Genomic DNA, 21,516 nt, shown 5'->3' on the forward strand with positions numbered 1-21,516 from the left:
AATAGCAGACCCATTAAAATTGAGCTAGATGGTTAATTCATCTTGATGTAAAGCAGATCCTATTTAATTTTTATGCTGTTTAATTGTTATAAATGATGCAATAGTGAGAGTTCTGCACCTTTACTTCATCTCCCTTATATCACTCCAAGCAAGAGAGAGATCAGACGAGTTCAGAAGTGTTATTGTTTTTAACCCCAAAAATGTACATGCAATTCTTGCCTCTAGAAACTATTAAATTCTATTAAAATCATATATAAAAGGAACCCAGCCCATTTTGTATACAGAGCAAGTTAACCTGCAGTTTATCGTCACAAAGCTGAAAAAACACAGTTATATAAATATAATCCAATCAATTCTGTAACATACAGAGTTGCAAAAAATCATTGTCATCCATGTAAGAAAGGTATCATATTGTAGTCCCTGAATAGCACTTATAACCTAGTCCACACAAACAATGAAAGTCCTTGAAGATTGCTGCTAGGACAACAACATATCTGGTATGTCAATCAAATCTTACAGATATTGGTTTAATCCATAAATAGTTTCAAGCATATACAAAATATAGCAAAGACAAAAAGCCAGAATAATAAATCACAACTTCATACAAAAACAGAAGCAGTGATTCTATGAAATCGTCAAAAGTACCCTTCTGATTTCACTTGATGCTCTGAATTAAATTTAAGAGCAAGTCCAGAGAATTAGAGAAGGGCCACTGCTGTAAATTCATATAAATGGCACAGGTCAGAAAGTCTGGATACTTCCTACCCTCAATAAGTATAGGAGTTAAACAAATAAAAACAAGCATTACTCTTGGATTAGCCCCCTTTGGGGAGCAAGTAATACAATCTGGGGTGAGAATGGCACTGAATCTTTTAAAGGTGTTGCTGCTAAAACTCCACATCCTCGCTGCACCTCCTGCTTACCGCTCAACCATGAATTTATTCAAAAGTTGGGGTACAAAATACCCACTGCCTGACCATAAGATTATCTTCTCCACTCCCCGTTTCATCAGCCCCAGTGGTATGAAGTGGTTGAATGTGTTTGACTAGGTGATGTTGCAGGACAGAACCAAGGAAAAGTTGCAAATGTGTTATTCTGGATGTCCAGCTGCTCTCCATGTCCCACCTCCACTGTCAGATGCTGCATGTTGCTGGGAAACAACTGTTGTTGCTGTGCTTAGGTGCTGCTTGCAGGCTTCCTGGAAGCCTATGGTTTGGCCATGATGAGAACATGAAGCTGGAGGAGATGGGCCTTTGGCTTGACCCAGCAGGACTGCTCTTATGTTTGCATGCCCAACCAAGTGAATTGTTGCCTTTACCACTCCAACAAAACATCTGATTTTCCAAACCAAAGATTTTGTGGGGCGTTTTTGCACCACTTACATTCTTAATAAAATGTTTCCTGATCTTTAAGGTCTACTTTGCACCCTATCTAGATTGTGGCTGGTGCAAGTGCCCCTCCCCCTTGTCTCTCTCCCCCCCCCCTTACACTATTGAACAAATGACAGACATACAAACATTAAGTCTATGTGTTAACAAAGCCGCAGAATCATCCCAAAGGATTTGTTGCTGCTTTTGTTTCTTCTCTTTAGCATAAACAGCAGAGGGTGAAAATAAGCTTTTTCAGCTTGATGTGAGATGCTTAGGTAAGCTGACCTCTGCAATAGACTCTGGACTTACACATCTCTTTATGGTATTCTTTCTGCCTAGTGCTAGCTCTGTGCTTCTGGTTCTGTTTGCATAAGAACTTGTTTTGGAAACAGCCCTGAGTTTCTCTTAACCTTTCTTCCTAATTGTCATAAGCAATGGGGAAGCTATCCATCAACACCTTCTTCACCACTGGCAATTTATCAACAGCTTATTATCCTAGCTCCTCTCCCCTATCCTGGGTCTTGACAACAGGGTGCCACTTTCCACAGTAGTAGTTTAACTATTCCTGGCTGTCCCTGAATATATCTTTCTTGTGTAAAACGATGGAACCAGAGCCCAGAGATTTTCAGATGTGTCAATATATTAAAAAGGGCCAGTTTCTCTTTCGTGTCTCTTGAGGTCAGTTTTCTCATCCTCTGATGAGCATCTCAGGCTTCCTTAGGCCATAGCTTTGGAGTACTTTCCAAGTAAAATAAATCCATTTTCCTTCTGATTGAAAACATGTAGCAGTGGCATTTAGCACTAGGGAAAGCTAGCTGCTGGATTGGTTTCATAGTCACAGGATTCACTGGTGAAGAAATAAATCTACTCCTCTTCCAAGGAATAGCCTGAAATCTGACCGTAAAAAAGCTACATGGACATATATCAAAGTTTATGGTACGGTGACATTTCACTGTTGATGTAAGCAGCATTATGCTAAGGGGAAAAACATCCTCAAGCCTCCGCAGGGTAACTCACCAAGTAAAATGCAGCCCATCCACCATATATGGCAGCTCCTCAATTACTCCATTTCCCATAACCTATAACACTGCCCACCGCCATCTTTAATTTCTTCTCTTGAAGGAAAAGCAACAGAATTACAAATCCCAATAAACTAAAGTCAACTTAAGCCAAGGTTAGCCCTCCTTACCTGCAGTTGTACAAATTTCTCCCAGCTGCTCTAAAGGTAAGTTGTTGTTGTTGTTGTTTAACACTTGTACAATATAGATAGAAAAGTAGAGTGTGTGGAAATTGAGAAAGTTACTGAAAGCAGAACCAAGAGTAATGTCATTGGAATTAAAACTGAATGACTGAAAGGAGGAGCTGGGTTTCTGTATTTTTCTTCATTGAAGTGCTTTATACTAAAGGCTATTTTAACCTGCGAAAACAAACAGAGAGATGAAATCAGTCAACATTGGCTTGGCAGTTGTCAGTAATGTTGACTGAATTCAGGAGCAGCCATTTGTAATGTATTCAGTGGCTGTGTTTGGATATAACACTGGCTATTAAAACCAAAACCTAATTATTTCTTCACTATTTGCCAAATAAAAAATCTGCATGCCTAGGCCTGCACAAAATTACATGAAGAAGAATTGTAAAAAAAAAAAAACAGCAACAGAGGGCTGTCCAGGGTTTTTTTCCTAAAAGCTTTTCCACTCATCCTTGGGCCTGACAGGGAAATGATTGACTGTAATTCTCCGGCCTCTATTTGCCATGGCATACTTGATAATCACAGCCACAGATCTAGCACCTGTAATTCATATAACTTGAAAAGAAGTAAGTATTAATTCTTTTGGTGTTCATGCAGGATAATTGTGCTGGAAGATCCGCCTGATTCTTGATATTGTGTAAAGTATTATACTTTTGCTTCTCCAAAGGAAAGTGTTCTAATGGGGCATGGACAATAGGCACACATTTTCCTGGATGGTAATTCTGAAGTCACATAAAAAATAACACCCCCTGCCCCAATATCCTAGGATCAGAGTTTTCAAGTATTGGAGAAAGTCAGCACAGGGATAAATGATTCCCTTATTGTTTTAAAACTAAAGGTCAACAAACAAGATGCAAGACTGCACAGCATTTCTCCATAAGTCATCGCTATACAAACAGACGAGGAAAATCCAGCTACTCTGGGCCATAATCCTTTCAATGTTTAAGTCATACCCTTTCTAAATGATTGAAGTATACTCCTTCCAGACTGGGCCACATGCAGATTCTACTATGATGGAATTTAGGGAGCCTTTAATGGAACTGTCACTTGCAAAGTCATTGCAGACTGCTCTGGCGTAAGAAACAGTCAACCTATAAAAGTGAGACTGGTGGGCGGAGTGCAGAACTTTGCAATTTGAGCCCAATGCATTGTATCTCTTCTGAAGGGTTCTTAATGAGGCAGGCAAGCCTCACTACTGTTTGACAAAATACCACTGCTGCTTTAGTACACAGAGAAAGTATTTTGAAAGTCAAGTTGGTGTTAAAATGAAACGAACATTTACAGAGCAGCTGTGTGCATATATACTTCCCCCAGGTAAGGATTGCAGCCTTAGGAGCCTGCCTCAATGGGCTGACTTAATTAATGGCAATGATATCTTCGGCTATTTTACACATTTCTGGTGTTAGGGGAGAGAGGAAATGCAGCTATTGTCACCAGCATAGAACAACTTTTGTTGAAAGGTAAAACCCAAAAGCATTACAGAAGAGTGGGTAGGGAGCGCAGGAAACATACAAATATATATCTACATATAATTTTAAAAGCACAGTTGTATTTGGCATGGTTTTCTTTCGGGAGGGAATGTTAAAATTTTCGGTTTTAAAAAAGTACAGTAAGAAGCTGAAGTTAAAAGTGTATCCAATAAGGCCACATGGCAAGTTCATCAAAGTGCAGGGATTAACCAAGGAGAACTCCCAAAGCATCCTGCAGGAAAGGCATGGGAGGTGGGCAATCCATTCCTAAAGATCCATGTCAGTGGTGCCAGAGGAGGTCTTCAGTGGGACCGAGTCAAAGCCATCAGATGTTCTCTAAAGACAACATAAAACGAAGTGTGAGTGGGACTATATAAAATGTCATTTGCATCTCTCAGAGCCCCCACCTTTCATTTGAAGTAAGCCAGATTATGTCATACCCCAGCATTTAGTAACACGGAAAGAACAGAGAGTGCAATCCTGCACCCTATGCTCATGAAAGGGCAGTAGGGTGCAAGGGCATCTCCCACAAAACTATGATAACCAGCTGCCTCCATGCGTGGTCTTCTGACCCTGTCAGAATGACTATTGTAGGAGTGTTACGGGAAACACAGTGCTATGTAAGTGCTATATGGAACCACAGTTTAGTTCTACTTCCAGCCGACTGCAAAAAGCAACGTCTCTGGAGTACTTAAGGACCTTAGCATGGAAGCAACCTGTGCTGGATAGCAGTGCATTCAGAAGAGACAGTTGGTGGAGAGGTGAGGGTTGTCACTGAGCCTTGTGGGAGCCACTCAGCAACCAGCACCCAGAGAGGACTGAATTCAGAAGGATCCACCCTGTGGATAGGGTGCTGGACATGGTTCAAACTCCACTTCTGCAATAACCTCACCAGCAGCTTTGTGTAAAATAATTATTTCAGCCTCCATCTGCAAAATGGGGATAACAGTGATCGCAGCAGTTGCATCAGGCTGGTTGTGAGGATAAGGAACTATTATGTTGCAAATAGAAATATATGCTAACAGCTAAATATTCATAACCTCTTGATTAAAGACCCTAATTCAAGCAAAGCAAGCCCATACACATGAGAATTCGCCAACATTTTAACAGAATGTATTTACTGGGTGGGGGCGGGAATAACTTTTAGGTCACAAGCAGAAAGGCCCAGTTTGCTTGTAATTTGCAGGGGAGTGGAGAAAACCCACCCACATTCTGTGTACAGTGTTCAGTTCCCATAATTTATTCCAGACATGGCATTTGAATCCCACAGGCCCAGATTTCCATGGCTCTGCCTTGGTTCTCCCCAGCTCCATCAAGTCAGAGCAGCCCTGACTCTGGCTCTCAAAAGATGAAACTGAGCAAAATATGACACAGAGCCAGTCATAGATGATTCTGGACAGCACAACAAGTAGCAGCTACTTGTTCCAGAGACAAGCCAGGGCTCAAGGACCTTTCTGGGTAAGTTTAGCATCCTATACTTGCAGCCTGAATTAACACCCATTGGTGTGTCTCCAGCACACATTGGGCCTCCTTGCCTTCCTCCTCCAAAATAAAGGTTGTGGCACCGTCCCCCTTTGGGAAAGGAGAGGCTGCAGCTGTAGAAAGCTGGCAGTGTGGCTTGGATTTCCCAAGAATACCATACGGCGCTGGGTCCCAGTCAGATGTCACAAGGCCATATTGTCATCCCATCCAATGCCATTTGGTTACTATACGCCCTCAGTCAGCTGGCTTGTTTTTAGACACAGGGGACACAAGACAATACCATCTACATTTGGTCTCTATCTACCTGGAAGACTCCTCCTCTTAGCTTATTGAGAACAGCCCTACACACAGACTCCTGCCATGCCTGACTGTACCTAAGAGAAGCCTACAGGAAAACAAATAGCCACATTAGGGGGGGAGGGATAAAATGAAAAATAAAAGCAGCGCACCATTAACCAGAACATCAGTCAGTAGAATAGGAAACACAGCAGCACGTGAATATAGACTCTGAGGCTGGAGAAAGCTCACAGATCTAGGATGAGGACGTTACTGTAATCATGCCTTTTGATTGGTCCCTAGCCTGTAGCATCCTGGAAGGTTAGCTGTATTTGATGTATTTGTTCGGAGAGAAAATGTCCTTTTCCTTTTGCTACTCTGTCAATATTTTTAACAGGATAGAGGAGGAGAATGAAGCTTTAATCACTCTTCTCCCTCCCCTCCCCCCAAACCCCTACTACAGCCTGGGTCTTGCACAGTCAGCAGCCCATGCTAGAAATCATTACTTCAAAAATAAAAGGATAGCGACTACTAGAGAAAGGCACACACACACACACCTCAGGGATACTGTACATATTAAGTGAATTGGGAAGCTGTCTATTCAGATGTGGCCTCACAAGTTCAACATGACATGTTAGACATCTGTCAGGTTAGATAAACACTGGAGCCAAGCCCAAGGCCTCTGTTGCTTCATTCTGGCACATTACACGTGCAGGCTGGGTCTCACAAAGCACCTTACCTTTGTGGTGAAAGCCCTTATTTTGCCAAAGAGAGAATTCTTGCTTGTGAATATCAGGTCATCCTCTGCGTCTTCCCCCTCCATAATGGCACAACTGTCAGCAGCTGGCAGCTCACTGTCCTTGGCACTGGAATTCATCACCAGCTTGGAATATTTATACTCCAACCTTCGAAGATATAAGACAGACATAGAGAAAGCCAGGTGGATGATGGATGAATAGAGTTTGGGTCCCAAAAATGGGACACTTGCGGGGGGGGGGGGATCACTTTAAAATCTGGAGATGCTAAGCCCAGCTTCAGGCCACGTGAAAGCTGACTGTTACAGGTAGAAAAAGAAATGTTTTGTACACCCAAACAAGCACACGCCGTCATACACATTCACAATCCAAAGGATTTATTAGCTTAATCCTATGCATGCACTGCAAAGGTGGGATATTTTCCCTCCTGGAGAAAATTCAAAAGGAGCTTGAATTTCAGTTTCTCCAAAGAGGAAACAATTCTGCCTCCCTTCTTCTCAGAATATTCAGCTGCTGATCTTTGCCAGCGAGCATTTCAGAGCCCCATCTGCTGCTTGGAAGTGGAGACCTCTTTCCTGGGTGCAGACAAGCAAGCTGCGAAGGCTTCTATTTCAAGTGGTAGTGGGACTGGTATCCTCTCTGCCAGCAGATACTTTCATATGTAAGCATCCAAAGGGGACACTTATCATAGCATAAATCCACTGGCAGCAGGTACATTCAAGCAACAGTAGACCTGATCCCCTATAGTTGTTGAGAAACTGATGGGTAAGAAACACTCTTCATTGAAGAGGTTTCATCACAACTACAGCTGGAACTGGATCACTGCTCAGCAAACTCCACTCAATATTTGCTGGTAATGCCACCAGCTTTTTCTAGTGCATATGCTGGGAAACTAATTCGCAGGATCCATCTGCAAATTTTGTAGCAATATGGTCAAGGGGTGACTCATAAAGGGCTGTGGCAGTCATAGGCAGTCCTAGCCAGTCAGCAACCCTGTCACTACACAATGCTAACCTGATGCCCTATGTCTCATATTGCCCACCAGTAAAGAGTTTTTTTGGGGGAGGGGTTCTTCCCCTATATATCACTGCCCGTATGAAGATGTCTCATTTCACAAGCTGCACCCCTTTCACAAGGTGCTACTGAACAGGGCTATGGATGCACTGTTTGTGAGTGTGTTAAAGTTGCATGCACTTAACGCTTCTGGAAAATAAAAACTGTTTTGTTTTTGGTGGGTCTTTCTTGCTTTTTAGGCATGGAAGGATAGGCAGGGTTGAGAATGGGATGATAAGAAGGCAAACTGGGGAAGGCGAGAATGCCATCACTGACATGTAACAATGTATAAAAGAGTGACATATTACTGAAGAGCTTGCTATCTTTGAACACAGACTCACCTATTTGCTTCTGCTGTGCTGTTCAAGGTTGCCATCTGATTTAAAGGGCAACCTTGAAAAAGGTCTTGGGCATCTATGAAGCAAGCAAGCAAGCATAATGGGCAGGAACAGAAGCAGCTACTCACTTCTGGTTTTTCTTCCAGAAGTAGCAAGTCATTGCAGTCAGCAGGATAGCAGCACAAGTCCCCGCCGAGATGCCCACTTTGAGCCAGAAGTCCATGGCTTTGCAAATGCTGACTTTTTGATCTGGGAGCGAAATGCCTCCCGAACACAGCTTGGGCTCCCTCCATACATACGTGGTTCTCTGTGGAAGAAAAAGCAGGCATGGCCTTCTTTTAATCACATGCAGTCGCAGCTCATGTTGCATTTCTGTACTCTTTTTGATGCTGATGGTCTTACTGTACATTTCTGTTTTACCCTGTAGCACTTAGGAGAGATTTTACGCAAAGCTATCTAGAAATGGTTTTCAGGGAAATAAACTGAAACCAATATAGAAATGTAGTGTTGATGCCACCTTATAGATTCGAAGCAACCATAATAGTTATACCACCACCACCACTACTCTAGAGGGATCTTGAAGGGACATAATCCTCTTAACAAAAATAAATCGGTACATCATTGCTGAACCTGCTGCTGAAGCAGTTTATTGTTGTGAAATCAGTGGAACTGACTTCAGGTAAGCATGTTTAAGATCAGACAAGTATGGTTTTGTGACAACTCCAGGGGGAAAAATAGTGGATTTCAATTTGGTGTCTCTGCCTGTCCTAACCGGCATGTTCACTAAATGATCATTGGGCTGCCGTAGCTGTCGATGACTTGTTTTAATGTTCATATAATAGTCACAAAAATGGGCAGCTCTCAGGCCCTGAAGATAAGAACTCAAAAGAAGCCATTCTGAGTCCCTACCTGAATCCCTCCAACACAGGCGCTGATGATAGCATGGTAGTCATCTGCAGAACAGAGGGGGCAGGCTTCAACAGTCTCCCACAGGAAATGGAAAGTGCATCCGTCACAGGTTCCTTCAGGGCACTTGCTGTTTGAAAAATTATAAAGTGCCATCTGAAATGGAGTCTATTCAGTGGCTCACCTCATGACCTAGCTGTTGTGGGTGTCAAGACCTGCCCTTCTCCCAGACCTGCCATGAAAGAGTCTGTCACCAGTGACTCCAGGGAACCAAAGCTATGCCTCATGTATGTAGCGCATGAACTCTGCTGCATGGAGCACTTGTTCTTGCTGTAAATGCTATTTCTTTCATAGATGTCAATAGGTCTTAGGCATTTCCTGTATCTGAGTTACACAGACCCGTTGGAGACCTGTGACATTCATGAAAGAATTTAAACCCTGCAAGGTTGAGATAGGCTCCATTGTTAGACCACTTCACCACCATTCTACTTTGACTATACCCAGTAGACCTCTGCATTTTAAAGAGGTAAAGAAGTTGTGTTGGTATGTGAAGGAACAGATATGGCAAAGCTTATGCTGATAGGTTAGGTCTGTAAATGTAAATGAGACTGAACTGGGTTCCAGAAGCGTGTCACAGTGATAAACGTCATATAAAATTGGTGGCATATGAATGCAACTTGGTGTCTTTACGCTTTTTGCCAAAAAAATAGCTACACCTCCCAAACCAGACTGGGACTATAGTGCAGCACAATAAAATAGTTTTAGTATTCCTCCCCGTATCATTTCCCCCATGAAAATAACTCCACAGCAGGAAAATCATATGCACATTTCTATCATTTCCCCTGCATCAGCAACAGTAGCCTTTTATTGGGGGGGGGGGTGTGTGGAGTGCCATTGGGGAAATGGTGCAGAGTGGAAAGGGTCAATGTTAACACAACTTCATCTTGTGCTATAGGCCTGACCGAGACTGGAGCTGTTATAGCTAATATTGGGCGGGGGCGGGGGGGGGAGAAAGCATTAAGCAGTGGAGATGCTTTTATGCATCTTTTAGTTTTGCCTTTAGAAGGGTTGTGAACACAGGAAGCTACCCTATGCCATGTCTGACCTCCAGCTACTCAGTATTGTTTACGTTGTCTGGAAGAGGCTCTCCAGGATTTCAGACGGGACATTCTCAGCCCTATCAGGAGATGCCAGGGAATGAACTAGAGACCTTCGGCATGCAAAGCAGATGCTCTACCACTGAGCTACAGTCTTTGCTAAATCATTACTCCTTAGTTCTCATTTAAAAAAGCAACTATTAAAATGCATAAACAAGATGAGCAGCCAGCTTGAAACATAGGAGCGGACAAAACTGAAATATAAATTACAACTGGAATTGGAAGCAAGTACACCCAATACAAAAGTAAGTGCTGTTCTCAGTGCGACTATTTTTACAGCATCGAAAGCATTTATTTTAATTTTTTTCTCCACCAGTTTTTCCAGTTTTTGCCCCACTGTAGAGTTTGGAGCAGAATGTAGTTTTAACAGGGTGCACCTGCTATTGAGGCTGACTAACCTTTGAACTTACCTCGGCACAGAGAGCACTCCAGAGTGGGGTTTTAGAGGATCACATCTCACTCTAATGGCAGTAGCTCTCCCAGCACTACAAGTCTGAGTCACATCACTGGATCTGCAACATATATGCATGTTATGAAATCCCTGCTAAAGCTGACGGCCCTGTCACTTACAAGGCTTCACGGTACTAGCATTTCTCACTAATACAGTTGTCACTCGGGGGCAACACAATGCTGTATCTCCCTTGTTTCTAGCATGTTTTCATAACTTTTAAAAAGTGGGAAACGCTTAAGACACATGTACTGTATCATTTTTCTTTTTCATACAAAGGACTGCTGCACAGCAGTACAAATGGCACTAAAAAAGGAAATCTGGCCCAAGGAAAAGGGAGGACAAATCACAAGGATATATTTTCCCAGGGTGTGGGAATACTAAAGATTTATTGAAAAGTTCCTTCAAATTAAGCATAGGAATGCACTGAAAAGTAGCATCCAAAAAATGATCCAACTTCCTTCTCACACATTCAAGTCCCACCTGCCAGAGGCTAGAGGAGAGCTGAGAAGAAGGCGGGGAGTAACAGCAGTAATACTGTACTGGTAACAGCAGTAATACTGTGGCTGGTTCACGTGCAAATCATCACTGTGTACCTCATGAGCAAGCAAGAAGCAGCAGAACCCAAGACCTTCCAGAGAATGATTTGACACAAGAGCCCTCTCTCCTCCTGTGGTTTCTAGAAACTGGTATTCAGAAGCACTACTATCTCTGATTGTGGAGGCAGAGCACAGCCATCACAACTAGTAGCCATTGATAGCTTTATCCCTTCATGAATTTGTTCAATCCTCTTTGGAAGGTTCCAGAATGCCAAAGCCCCCAAATTCCCTGTGATGCTGAAATACTAAAAATGTTCTAAGACGTAGGAATAACCCAGAGTTTTCCACAGAAGACTGCTAAAACTGCCTTCACCTATGTTTGGCAGTCCTGTAGCTTACCTGTAAAAAAATATCACATCTGGTAAGCCCACATTCTCTGCAGGGAAATAGTCAGGAAAAGAAGTGATGTTGTCCAGAGTGGTCTCCCTTGTTACTCCTACAAGTTAGAAGCAAACCAGTGAGAAGGACAGTGCACTGAGAAGACAGTGGACATTCCCAGGACCACCCCTCTCCCAAAACTGACTGTGCTAAAGAGCTTCACAGAGGATAATCCCATTTCAATTCTCTCTTCACTGCTTCCAGAAAACAGGCTTGTCTTGTTCATTGCTTTCCTCACAAATGCTGACCAGGGTCAGAGAAACAAGTGAGGCCTGTTGTGCCTTTGGTTAGGCTCTGTTAGTGTGTGTGAGTGACCCAGGTTTAGCTATTGGATTGCCAGGTCTTGAAAAAAATAAAAATAAAATGACAATATATAAAATAAAAGTAGATTGCCAATTCCTGGAAATAAAATATACTTTATTTTATGGGCCTGGAGGTGGTGCCAGTGATTTGAGGTAGAACAGAACCCAGTGCAAAAAAAAAAAAAAAGTATTTCTCTAGCTATATACTTTTTTAAAAAAAAGAAGCAGCAAAAATTGGGAAATTGCTATGACTTTCCCTCCTTTGCTTTCCTGGGACCTGGACAGAAAGCAAAAAACACAGCTGAGGAGTGGGGAACTAAAGTTTAGTGGCACTGAGTAGTGTAGGGTTTTCATCAAAGTCGACTTTGTTTTAGATGAAGGAGCCACACTGAACTCACTACTTTTCCATTCAGTTGTTTGACAGTGGAATGGACTCCCTTGGAACATGATGGACTCTCCTTCATCGGAGGTTTTTAAACAGATGTTGGATGGCCATCTGCCAGGGATTCCTTAGCTGTAATTCCTGCTTTGCAGGGAGTTGAGCTAGACAACCCTTTGGGTACCTTCCAGCTCTATGATTCTATGACTTATCTAGAAGGCATAATCAGGGATGTTCCTGTCACCTGAATCAGCACATGCAACTCCCCCAAAAGCCTCTATCAAACAGCAACCAGAGTCCTCTGTTCAAAGCACAGACTTATGCTCCCTGCAATTCTCACCTACAAAGCGGTCTGCCAGGCTCACGGGTTGGGAAGACACCACTGATTTGTAAGCCATCACATCAGAGGGGACAATGATGGACTGGCATACATAGGAGGAAGTTGATTTGGAGAACTCTGTCTCTTTGCCCAGGATGTGCATGTCTGTGACGTTATCCGTGCAGGTTGCCATTTTCCTTCCCTTCAGAGAATTGCAAGGGGGGTGGGGAGAGAGAGAGAGAGAGAGAGAGAGAGAGAGAGAGAGAGAGAGAGAGAGAGAGAGTTGGCTGGATCCTTGTCTTTATAAATCCTGAAGTTCTTTTTAAAGGAACCATAGTAAGAGGACTCAGATGAACCCACCCTATTGCACTGAAAGCACGAGGAGGGTTTCAAAGCCTAGCACCAGCACCTCTGATCACCGCATTTTCCATTACCCATGCATGTTGGAAGGGCATCTATTTGTGTATCAATGTATGTGCGTAGAGCTCCCACATATAACAGGGGTGAGGAGTCTGGGATAAACGGACCCTGCTTTGCATGGAGAAGCTCTATGTACACACAAAGAGCCTATTCCGAAGAGTTCTGTATGCATGGGTAGGGTGTGTGGTCACCAGCTGTCATTGGTGGTGGGGATAAATCAATGATACTGTGACACACACACTTTCAGTGCACAGGGATCTATTAACACCCATCCTTTCACAGGAGAGAAGGGCAGTTGCATCACGATAGTAAAACGTTTCCCTTAAGTTACAGATAAGAGACCTTCAAGAATTTGAGCTGTTTTGTTGCGGTGGTTCAGCTAGAGTAGCCAGGAGGATGGGATTCTGCTAAGGAAATGTTCTGCAGCTCCGGGGTGAGCATGGGTGCCTAGAAACTCTCTTCACATACGGGTGATTTGTACCATATAAGCCACTCTCACATGTTGGGGCCCTGCATAGAGGATGGGCTTCTCAGAAACCTCGCCACGTACTTACATGATTCCCACAGAGGCTGATGTTGAAGTGGTGAAAATACTTTAGCCCTTTGGTGGTAAAACTGGGCCCCACCAAAAAGGATGTGCTATTAGACAGTGCTGAGAAGTCATACTCCAGAGTCCTGCCGTCCGCGATGACTGAGAGGTGACAGTCACTGTAACAAAGAGAATGGATCTGGGGAGCAGAACATTTTTTTACAGTCAATTTATTTCCTCATAGAGGAGCTCAGAAATTGTCAGTGTCTCCAGCAGCATGTAAAACCCAAGTTTACTCTGAGAGGAAGGAGCCCAAATGTGGCTGATTATTCTCAAGCTGGCCAGGTTTATAGTGCTCCAGAATCCCATAAGCTTCTGTTCACAGGAATCTCACTTGCCAATTTCCTCCAGGGAACCATGTGGATAATTACACAAAACAGAGTATGTGGAGATGAACCGCTTAGCTGTTCTAGTGCCATTTCCATTTTGGCAGGAAATAACTTAATATTTCTGAGGAAAGACAAGCTTGGGTTTTTTTAAAAGCAAAACTCTGGGATGATTTGGTAAGGGAAGAATCCCTTTCAGTCTACAGGTTCCACATTTTCAATAAGAAAAATGCAAAAGTTTGTTAAGACAAAGTTTTCAGTTATATATCTTCTTTTTTAAGGATCTGGCCTCATGCATATCATGTCAGCGGGCAGGCTTTGCTAACTGGGTGGGATCTTGCCTGCCACTTCAAGTGGAACCTTCTCCGGCCAACAGGTCTGCAGTTTCTTGTGCATGCAGATTCTGTCTGTAATTTTGGATGAGGGGCGGTATACTAGTACTAATATAATATACTGATACTGCCCTACTGCTGCTTATAATGGAAAGCCCTCTGCCAACTAAATTATTTATAAACTTAATGGGGTGCTTTTATTTAGCTAACAGTGTAGATCATTGCAAATTGGCCAGAAACGATAGGCAGAAAGGAGGACAATATTACCGGGTTGTTTTTTGTGCCGGGACCACAAGGGATGCAGGCCTGGCTGCCATAGGGCTGGTGAGCTTTCAGGTACGTGTTTGCTGCACACGGGTAGCAGCCCCCAGAGCTTCTGTCGATGTAGTGGCCGTGTGGGCAGGAAGTACAGGACGAGCCCGAGGATTCCAGAGCGCACACCCGGCAGTATGATGCTACGCCTTCAATGACATTGGTCACATTGATAGAGTACAGCTTGGCAACATCGTTGGTGTATTTTCTTCCCTAGAACGAAACACAGAAAGTGTCCATAGGGCCTTGGAGAGGTAGAAGCGTTTGATAAAGGGGAGGTGGGATGCTGCAGATGAGGATGGCGTGCCTATTCCTTGCTGGGACATCTTTGATTAGCAAGACACTAGAGTATCTCTGATTCCTGGCAAGGAACTCCCCATAAAAGGGATAACTGAGGAGCTGGCTGTGAACAGAAGGTTCCCCAGGAAGTGATAGTCCCTACCGGCTCATGATATGCTGTTCTTTGGAAGGCCCATGTGAAGCTCATGGTGGCGTTCTTTTCAATGATGTAGGTGTAGGATTGCTTTCCTTTCGAGCCAATCCAGGTTTCCACAGGCGTGTTGGTTCTGGAATTGACACCCTACCAGAGATAAAGCATGGGCCTAGTGAGTAAAGAGCAAGCAACACTTTCTACCTAAATAATTCTTTATTATTACAGATACAGATATTTCCGTAACTTGAGTATAAGCAGGGAAATCATGCCAGGCAGATTGTGAGAGCCTTGGAATAGCCAACTGAAAAGAAGGGGAGGTGGGGCATTAGTGGGAAGGAAGCAGTTAAGAGGAAAGATGACACTGAAATTGGGGAAGAGAGGCTACAGTGACTAGGAGAGATTTTCTTTCGCGCCCATTGTAGCTCAAGAGAAGCTGATGTGGGCTGCAGATCAGAAAGCACAGGAAATTCAGAGCATCATTTGCAAAACCCAATAATACTCATTTTTTTTAACATTTTCACAAGTCTTTTTCATTTTGCACTGTGCATGATGAGTGGCCTTGCTACCTGTCCAAAGTGTATCTCTGAACAAAATGTGCCTAGAATAGTTTTCCAGTTCTTACACTATTTTTATTAATAATATTAATGTTATCAATAATGCTGATTTTTTAACATACCAACAGGTGGTATACCTATACCGTATTTTTCGCTCTATAACACGCACCTGACCATAACACGCACATTGTTTTTAGAGGAGGAAAACAAGGGGGAAAAAATTCTGAATGAAACAGTGGATGTATTATTTTTGTGCTTCATGCTGTGGCCACAGACATGTGATCTGATGGTGAATTTGGGGTGACCCAATGCAAAAATCCTGAGAATCCCTGTGGATCCATGCTTTGTAACCACGTTTTTGCACCATTGTGGCCCCAGGCAACAGTGGGTGCGTGATTTTTTTGGTGCAGGCTGTAGCCATGGACATGCTATGTGATCTGATGGTGAATTTGGGGTGACCCAATGCAAAGATCCTGAGGATCCATGTGGATCCATGCTTTGTAACTACATTTTAAGTGGGGAGGGAAGGAAAAACACAGAAGGGACAAGGAGCATGAGTGGGGTGTGCAGAGAAGCAGCTGGCTAAGAATGCAGGAGACGGATTTAACGGGAGGGAGGAAAGAAAGGCAAAAGTTCCCCCCCCCAAGCCAGCCCTCTCTCTCTCTCCCCCTCTCTCCCACCTGCATGTTTTCTGGCTGCAGGGAGAAAGAGGAGCAGGGAGAGGAATTAGAAGGAAGGACGCTCTGCTTTCCCCTCTGCTTGCCTGGAGGGGAGGGGATTTGCCTGCTCTTTGTTCTGTTTGAGCAAACACAGCAACAAAACACAAGCGGATGGGCAGTAAGACCCTGAGGCAGAATGCAGGAAAGCAGCAACTTCCTCTTTTCAGGTTTCCCTTCTCCGCAGGCGATTTGATTTTTGCCTGATTTTTGTTCCTGCGCTCGCCCTAGTCGGCTCCAGGGACCACACATTCGCTCAATAACACGCACAGACATTTCCCCTTCCCTTTTAGGAGAAAAAATCTGCGTGTTATAGAGAGAAGAATACGGTATTTATTTTTCTCGCCGCCATGGTGGCATTTTGACACAGAGTCCTCACAGAGGTGTAACTACAGGATGCAAGTGGGCTATTGTACCTTTGAAAATATGCCCATAGGAACATATTGATTTCAGGTGAAAGTTTCCGGAATTGGGAAACAGCCAAGAGATTTGCCTCTTTTTCTAAACGCATCAACTACAGAGGAAGGAGGGGAATGTGCCTTCCACAGCCTGTTGTGCCTTGGGAGCACAAAACCCCAAGGCAAACCAAGCAAGAGAAAGCTTATCTGCTTTGGAGAGAGAAGAAGCTGGATCAACTTACCACCATGAAATAAAGCTCACAACTCATACTGCAGATCGTTTCAAAGACGAATGTGATTCTTGCAATCTCTTTACTTTCGGAGTCCTCCATCACCGATTGTGGGGAACTGCAAGAGAGCAAGCAAAACTCAGGGGGTATCTATTTGCTCAAGGTCTTGGTGAAAACACAGCAAGGACGGGAGATGGGAGTAGGAATGTCTGGAAACAGTCCACCTCAATTAGCAAGGCTTACTTCAGCAAGCCATGAATCTGAAAGTTTCCCTCAGCTTATGCTCTTGTTTAGAACACATTTGAAGAATCTGAGGTTGGCCAGTCCAATAAAATCAGCACTCTAGTCACAGGCATACATTGAAAGCATGGCTGTTTCCAGGACATGGCAAAAATCAGGCAGCTGCTGAGAGCTCATATATGTTTCAAGAATTTGTTAAACTGAAAAGCCAACTCAATCCCTCATTCATTCTTTCTGTTATTGTTCACCAATGGTGAGTTAAGGATTGTGGAAGAAGTAATGCAAGCAGCACACTCTTGAAGGGGAGAAGGTCCCACTGCTTGGACTCAGTGCTCCTACTGCATTTTGGATGCATAGGCTTGCCATCGCCAGCTCAGCTACACACTCACCTGAACCCAGGAATCACCAGTGTCAGTATCATGAAGTCATTGTCAGAGGCTCCTGCTGCTGTGTAGATGTAGTCACCAGCTACTTCCCACCCTGAAACAGCAAACAGAACACCATCTCCATTCAGTGAAAGGGCATTACTTCAGTTGGATATCATTAAATACACAGCTCTATAAACACTTACATACTTCTTAGAGACACGGGAAGTCCAGTTGCCTGAGGCCAGAACTAGACAATTTAGCATGACGGCCGCTGAAAGCAGGCAGCCCCGTGTCTCTTTGATCTGGCAACATCTGACAGTACGAGTGGAATGAGAGTCACTGTGCTGTGAACTTCCCCACTGCTTGCAGGGGCAAGAGACCTCACAATATGACAGTGCCCACCCATGCAAGAGCTGCCCCAACACCTCAGGTTAATATGTGCCCATGAAGATACCTGCCATTCCCTTATATTCAAAACTGGTTCCACTGAGGACCGTCGTCTCCATGTTTGCCGGCAGCGTGTTCCACCATTTGTATTCAAAGCCTAGAGCCGGTTCAGTCCCAACGGTGCAGTTGATGCAACCTGAGAACAGAAGGAAGCAACATTACAATGCTGGAACTCGGGAGGAGGAATGAACTCCCATGTGGAAGGCCGTCACTAGGTGGCTGGTGGGCGCTAGCAGCCCTTTCTGAAACAAAGAATGAGAATAACCTATATAGAGGCAGGCTTGGCAGCAACATGCTTCAGAGGTGTGCACATGTACATGCCTACTGAACATATACTGCACACATTTTTCAGGTGGAAAAATCCCCTTGGGCAGAGCTTTCCCACTTGATACGAAAGTGGCAAAATGGCCCGGTGTGGTCTAGCCACTATTTTGCGGTATCTTGAAATATGCTAGAAAAAAAGTGTTTTCCAGGACTTATACTGCTACCACAGGATAATACTACCTTGCAGGCCTTTACCAGGAGAGTCATTGCATATTGATTCTTCCATTTGCAAAAGTGGTTGGGTAAGCAAACCCTAAGAATAGGCTGGTAGCCGCCTCTGCAAATTACCAATGAATTTCCTGATAGAAGGGGAGTGCCATATCATGCATTTTTGTTGTTGCTGTTTTTAATCAAGTAAGTGACAAAGAGGAGCTTTCTGTGTAAGGACAAAGCAGCCAGTTCCATGAGCTGTATCCCACCTCACAACTCTGTTGCCATTGGCAAGAATGTGGAATTATCAGCAGCAACAAAGAATAGGAAAATGAAGAGCTCACACAAAGACTTGGCTCCTTTTTATGCCACCTCTGAACGCAGTAAGCATAAATAACATCAGCTCCAAATCAATAACTTCAGGTTCCCTGTATGCATCCCCACTGACACTGCACAGGTTCCTATTCACTGAAACATTTTAAAGAAAGTAATTCATGTGACAATTTGGCCAGCCAAGAAGGAAAGAACAGAACAGCATTACCAGACCCATTTGAATATGATCCGTATGGGCAGGGCTCGCAGGAACTGGTGTTTGTCTTGAAAAAACCAGGATTGCAAGGTGGGCATGTAGTTTTTATGCCAGAAGCAGGCAATTCTACAGAACCGGGGAGCTCCTCGCTGCAGATCTTTGGTTCTGCCCACTTATACATTAACTGAGTCTGTTGATATAAGAAAGAGATAGGAGCAAACATTTCTACACTTTAATCCACAAAAAGCTGTGCAATGCCTAGATATCTCTTTACATGAACGACAATTACACAGGCTCTCTGCCCATCTGCAAAAAGCATTATGAGGATATTCCAGGAAAGAAGCCCTGACATATTAGCTCCTCCTCCTTTTACTCCCAGGTGTTCTGAGTTCCCTCCCCAAGTTTAGTAATATACTGTCAGTATGAAATGGTCCACATGGGGGTGCTCTTTGCACACAGCAGTGATAAGAAGAGCCTTGCTTGAATTGACCCAACTACCCCAACATTCTGCTTTCACAGTGACCAGGTGCCAGTGCCGGCGTGATACATTTTGCCCCAGAGGGCAGGAGACCCCAAAGTCTGTCACTGCAAGCAATCCTGCACAGGCTTCATTCTCTGAGACAGGACACAAGGGGAGAAAGTGTTTCTCCCCTTTGTGTCCCATTTAGGCTTCCTTCTCTTGGTGGTGGCGGCATGATGATGGGAAGAACAAGTTTCTCTCCTTCGTCCCTACACACCACCACCAAGAGAAGGAAGCCTGCAGGTTCATGCCACATCCCGCTGTAGCCACTTCTCTCTTCCTGAGGTAGACAAGGAGGTGAGGCCTTTCCAGAGCCACACACCTCTTCTAATAAGAAGAACCCAGCAGCAGTGGGTTCTGCTTATTAAAAGAGGTGGGTAGGCTTAGCCGGCCATGCCATCTTCAGGGCCTGGCTCCTTTATATTCCTGCGTGCTCACTTACTCCTTATGTCCCTGCTTATTAAGGCATGTACAATGCTTTGCAGTACGGTCTTTTCCGTTAAAGGTAAGCTCTACGTCAAAAAGCTAAACAAGAAAATTTCACTATTTAAATGCCACCATCACAAACAAGGAAATCCAGAAGGTGAATTACCTCTCCATTGGTATCACAGGCTGTATGAGTATAAAAATAATCCTTATCTGTGCAAGCTGGGCGTGGCTTGCATGATGCTGAACCTGGTTCTTTATTGAAAAGAGGAAACAATGGTTAAAACCATGTGAAAGAATGAAAGAATCAATCTAGCAACAACTCAGCAGGAACTTCAGAAAGGTGCCATGCCCATCTCACACACATGCCCATATTTTATCTCTGTGTAGCAGGTACTAATCATGGCTACCATAAATCTATTCAGTGTATTTAACCGGAGCAATGAGAAGGGCAGTCTGTGCATGTGTGCAGATGTACAGGTCGTTTCAGGCTTCAGTTCCAACATTTGTTCTCCTAGAAATTGTTAGAAGTCATTTGCCTCGTATTTGCTTAAGACAATTGAATCTGATGGGAACAAAGAACACGTTTTTGTATTACGTTAAAGGAGCAGGCAGTTCCCAGCCTTTTTAGGGTAAGAAAAAGTGGCAGCAATTGATGAGAAAATTGCAGGGATTTTGCCCTGAAGATGGAGCATTTTGTCATTAAGTTGAATACTCTCTTCCCCATGGAGGAAAGGGGAAACCCAAGGTCCATTGTTTCCCCCTATAGTTTCCAGCAGCCTGGTAAAATGCTTCAAGCATAAGGTTTTGAAGCTGATCAAGTCAAAGTCTTCCTGCACGACAGCAACCAATCAAAATGCCGCAGTCTGACGTGCCAACTGCTGCCACTTCTTATAGGGGAACAGACAACACTGATACTGCACTCGCCAGATATGATGCAAGCCTGAGATAGCTAAGTTGGTAGAACATGAGACTCTTAATCTCAAGAGTCATGGGTTCAAGCCCCATGCTGGGCAAAAGATTGCTGCATTGCAGGGGGTTGGACTAAATGACCCTTGTGGTCCCTTCAAACTCTACAATTCTGTGATTCTAAGCAACCACAAAGAGGAATGAAACTGCTATGAGCCTGTAATTTGAAAGTAACTTTCCAAGTCTTTCTGCAAGGCAGAGTTCCATAGAACTGAGCAAATTATGCTGAAAGCATGAAGGCCCTAACAAAACATACCCCTCATTATGCAGAGAGCAATACATGAGAACGATGCCCCAAATCCAGCTGTGTAAAATTCCTCCAAAAACACAGAACTACGGATCAAAAATCTGCTTGAGACTTAGACCTACTTTCCATGGAGAGGATAAAAATGTGCCTACATTTAATGGGCTAGATCTTTCCAAACTTTCGTTTGGAGAATTCTCTGAAAAAGCTCAAGATTTCCCCAGTAATTTTCCAAAGCTCATACAGATCCAGCCTGGGCTAATTTCTCCACCGTTGCGAGTAATCTTGCTTGCCAGTCCCCACCCCGCAACTTTCTCAAACTTATCAAATGCCCAGGGAAGAAGGAAAATGGCACCCAAGTGGGCATGGAAAAGCTGGGGGGGGGGTTCTCTATGCTTCAGCTTGCAATAATAAATGCTTCTAAGCATGCCAACACCCTCCAATGATGAAGGGAATTTAAATAACTGCACTTTTAAATGCCTCACTATCAATAAGGTAGGAGGAAGTTA

At 43.8% G+C, this 21,516-nt stretch overlaps 1 protein-coding gene across 3 annotated transcripts in view; it reads right to left on the reverse strand.

The window, feature by feature from the left end:
* Positions 1-272: 272 nt before the first annotated feature.
* The window catches only part of ELAPOR1 (endosome-lysosome associated apoptosis and autophagy regulator 1), a 61,961-nt gene continuing 40,717 nt past the window's right edge, over positions 273-21,516 (reverse strand). For 2 of the 3 annotated variants that reach the window (XM_083617787.1, XM_083617785.1), the window contains exons 8-23: positions 19,961-20,049; positions 18,861-19,038; positions 17,853-17,981; positions 17,420-17,510; positions 16,803-16,908; positions 14,902-15,039; positions 14,415-14,672; positions 13,455-13,628; positions 12,502-12,682; positions 11,442-11,538; positions 10,466-10,567; positions 8,902-9,028; positions 8,121-8,299; positions 6,586-6,751; positions 5,875-5,955; positions 273-4,424 (exon numbers count right to left, since the gene is read on the reverse strand). In XM_083617787.1, coding sequence (XP_083473913.1) covers positions 4,356-4,424; positions 5,875-5,955; positions 6,586-6,751; positions 8,121-8,299; positions 8,902-9,028; positions 10,466-10,567; positions 11,442-11,538; positions 12,502-12,682; positions 13,455-13,628; positions 14,415-14,672; positions 14,902-15,039; positions 16,803-16,908; positions 17,420-17,510; positions 17,853-17,981; positions 18,861-19,038; positions 19,961-20,049 — 2,165 coding nt within the window. In that variant the 3' untranslated portion in view covers positions 273-4,355. The remainder of the gene's footprint in view (positions 4,425-5,874; positions 5,956-6,585; positions 6,752-8,120; positions 8,300-8,901; positions 9,029-10,465; positions 10,568-11,441; positions 11,539-12,501; positions 12,683-13,454; positions 13,629-14,414; positions 14,673-14,901; positions 15,040-16,802; positions 16,909-17,419; positions 17,511-17,852; positions 17,982-18,860; positions 19,039-19,960; positions 20,050-21,516) is intronic. The other variant, XM_083617786.1, reaches the window with a different exon arrangement.

This window comes from Podarcis filfolensis, assembly GCF_964270895.1.
Source record: "Podarcis filfolensis genome assembly, chromosome: 6".
Classification (NCBI taxonomy): domain Eukaryota; kingdom Metazoa; phylum Chordata; class Lepidosauria; order Squamata; family Lacertidae; genus Podarcis; species Podarcis filfolensis.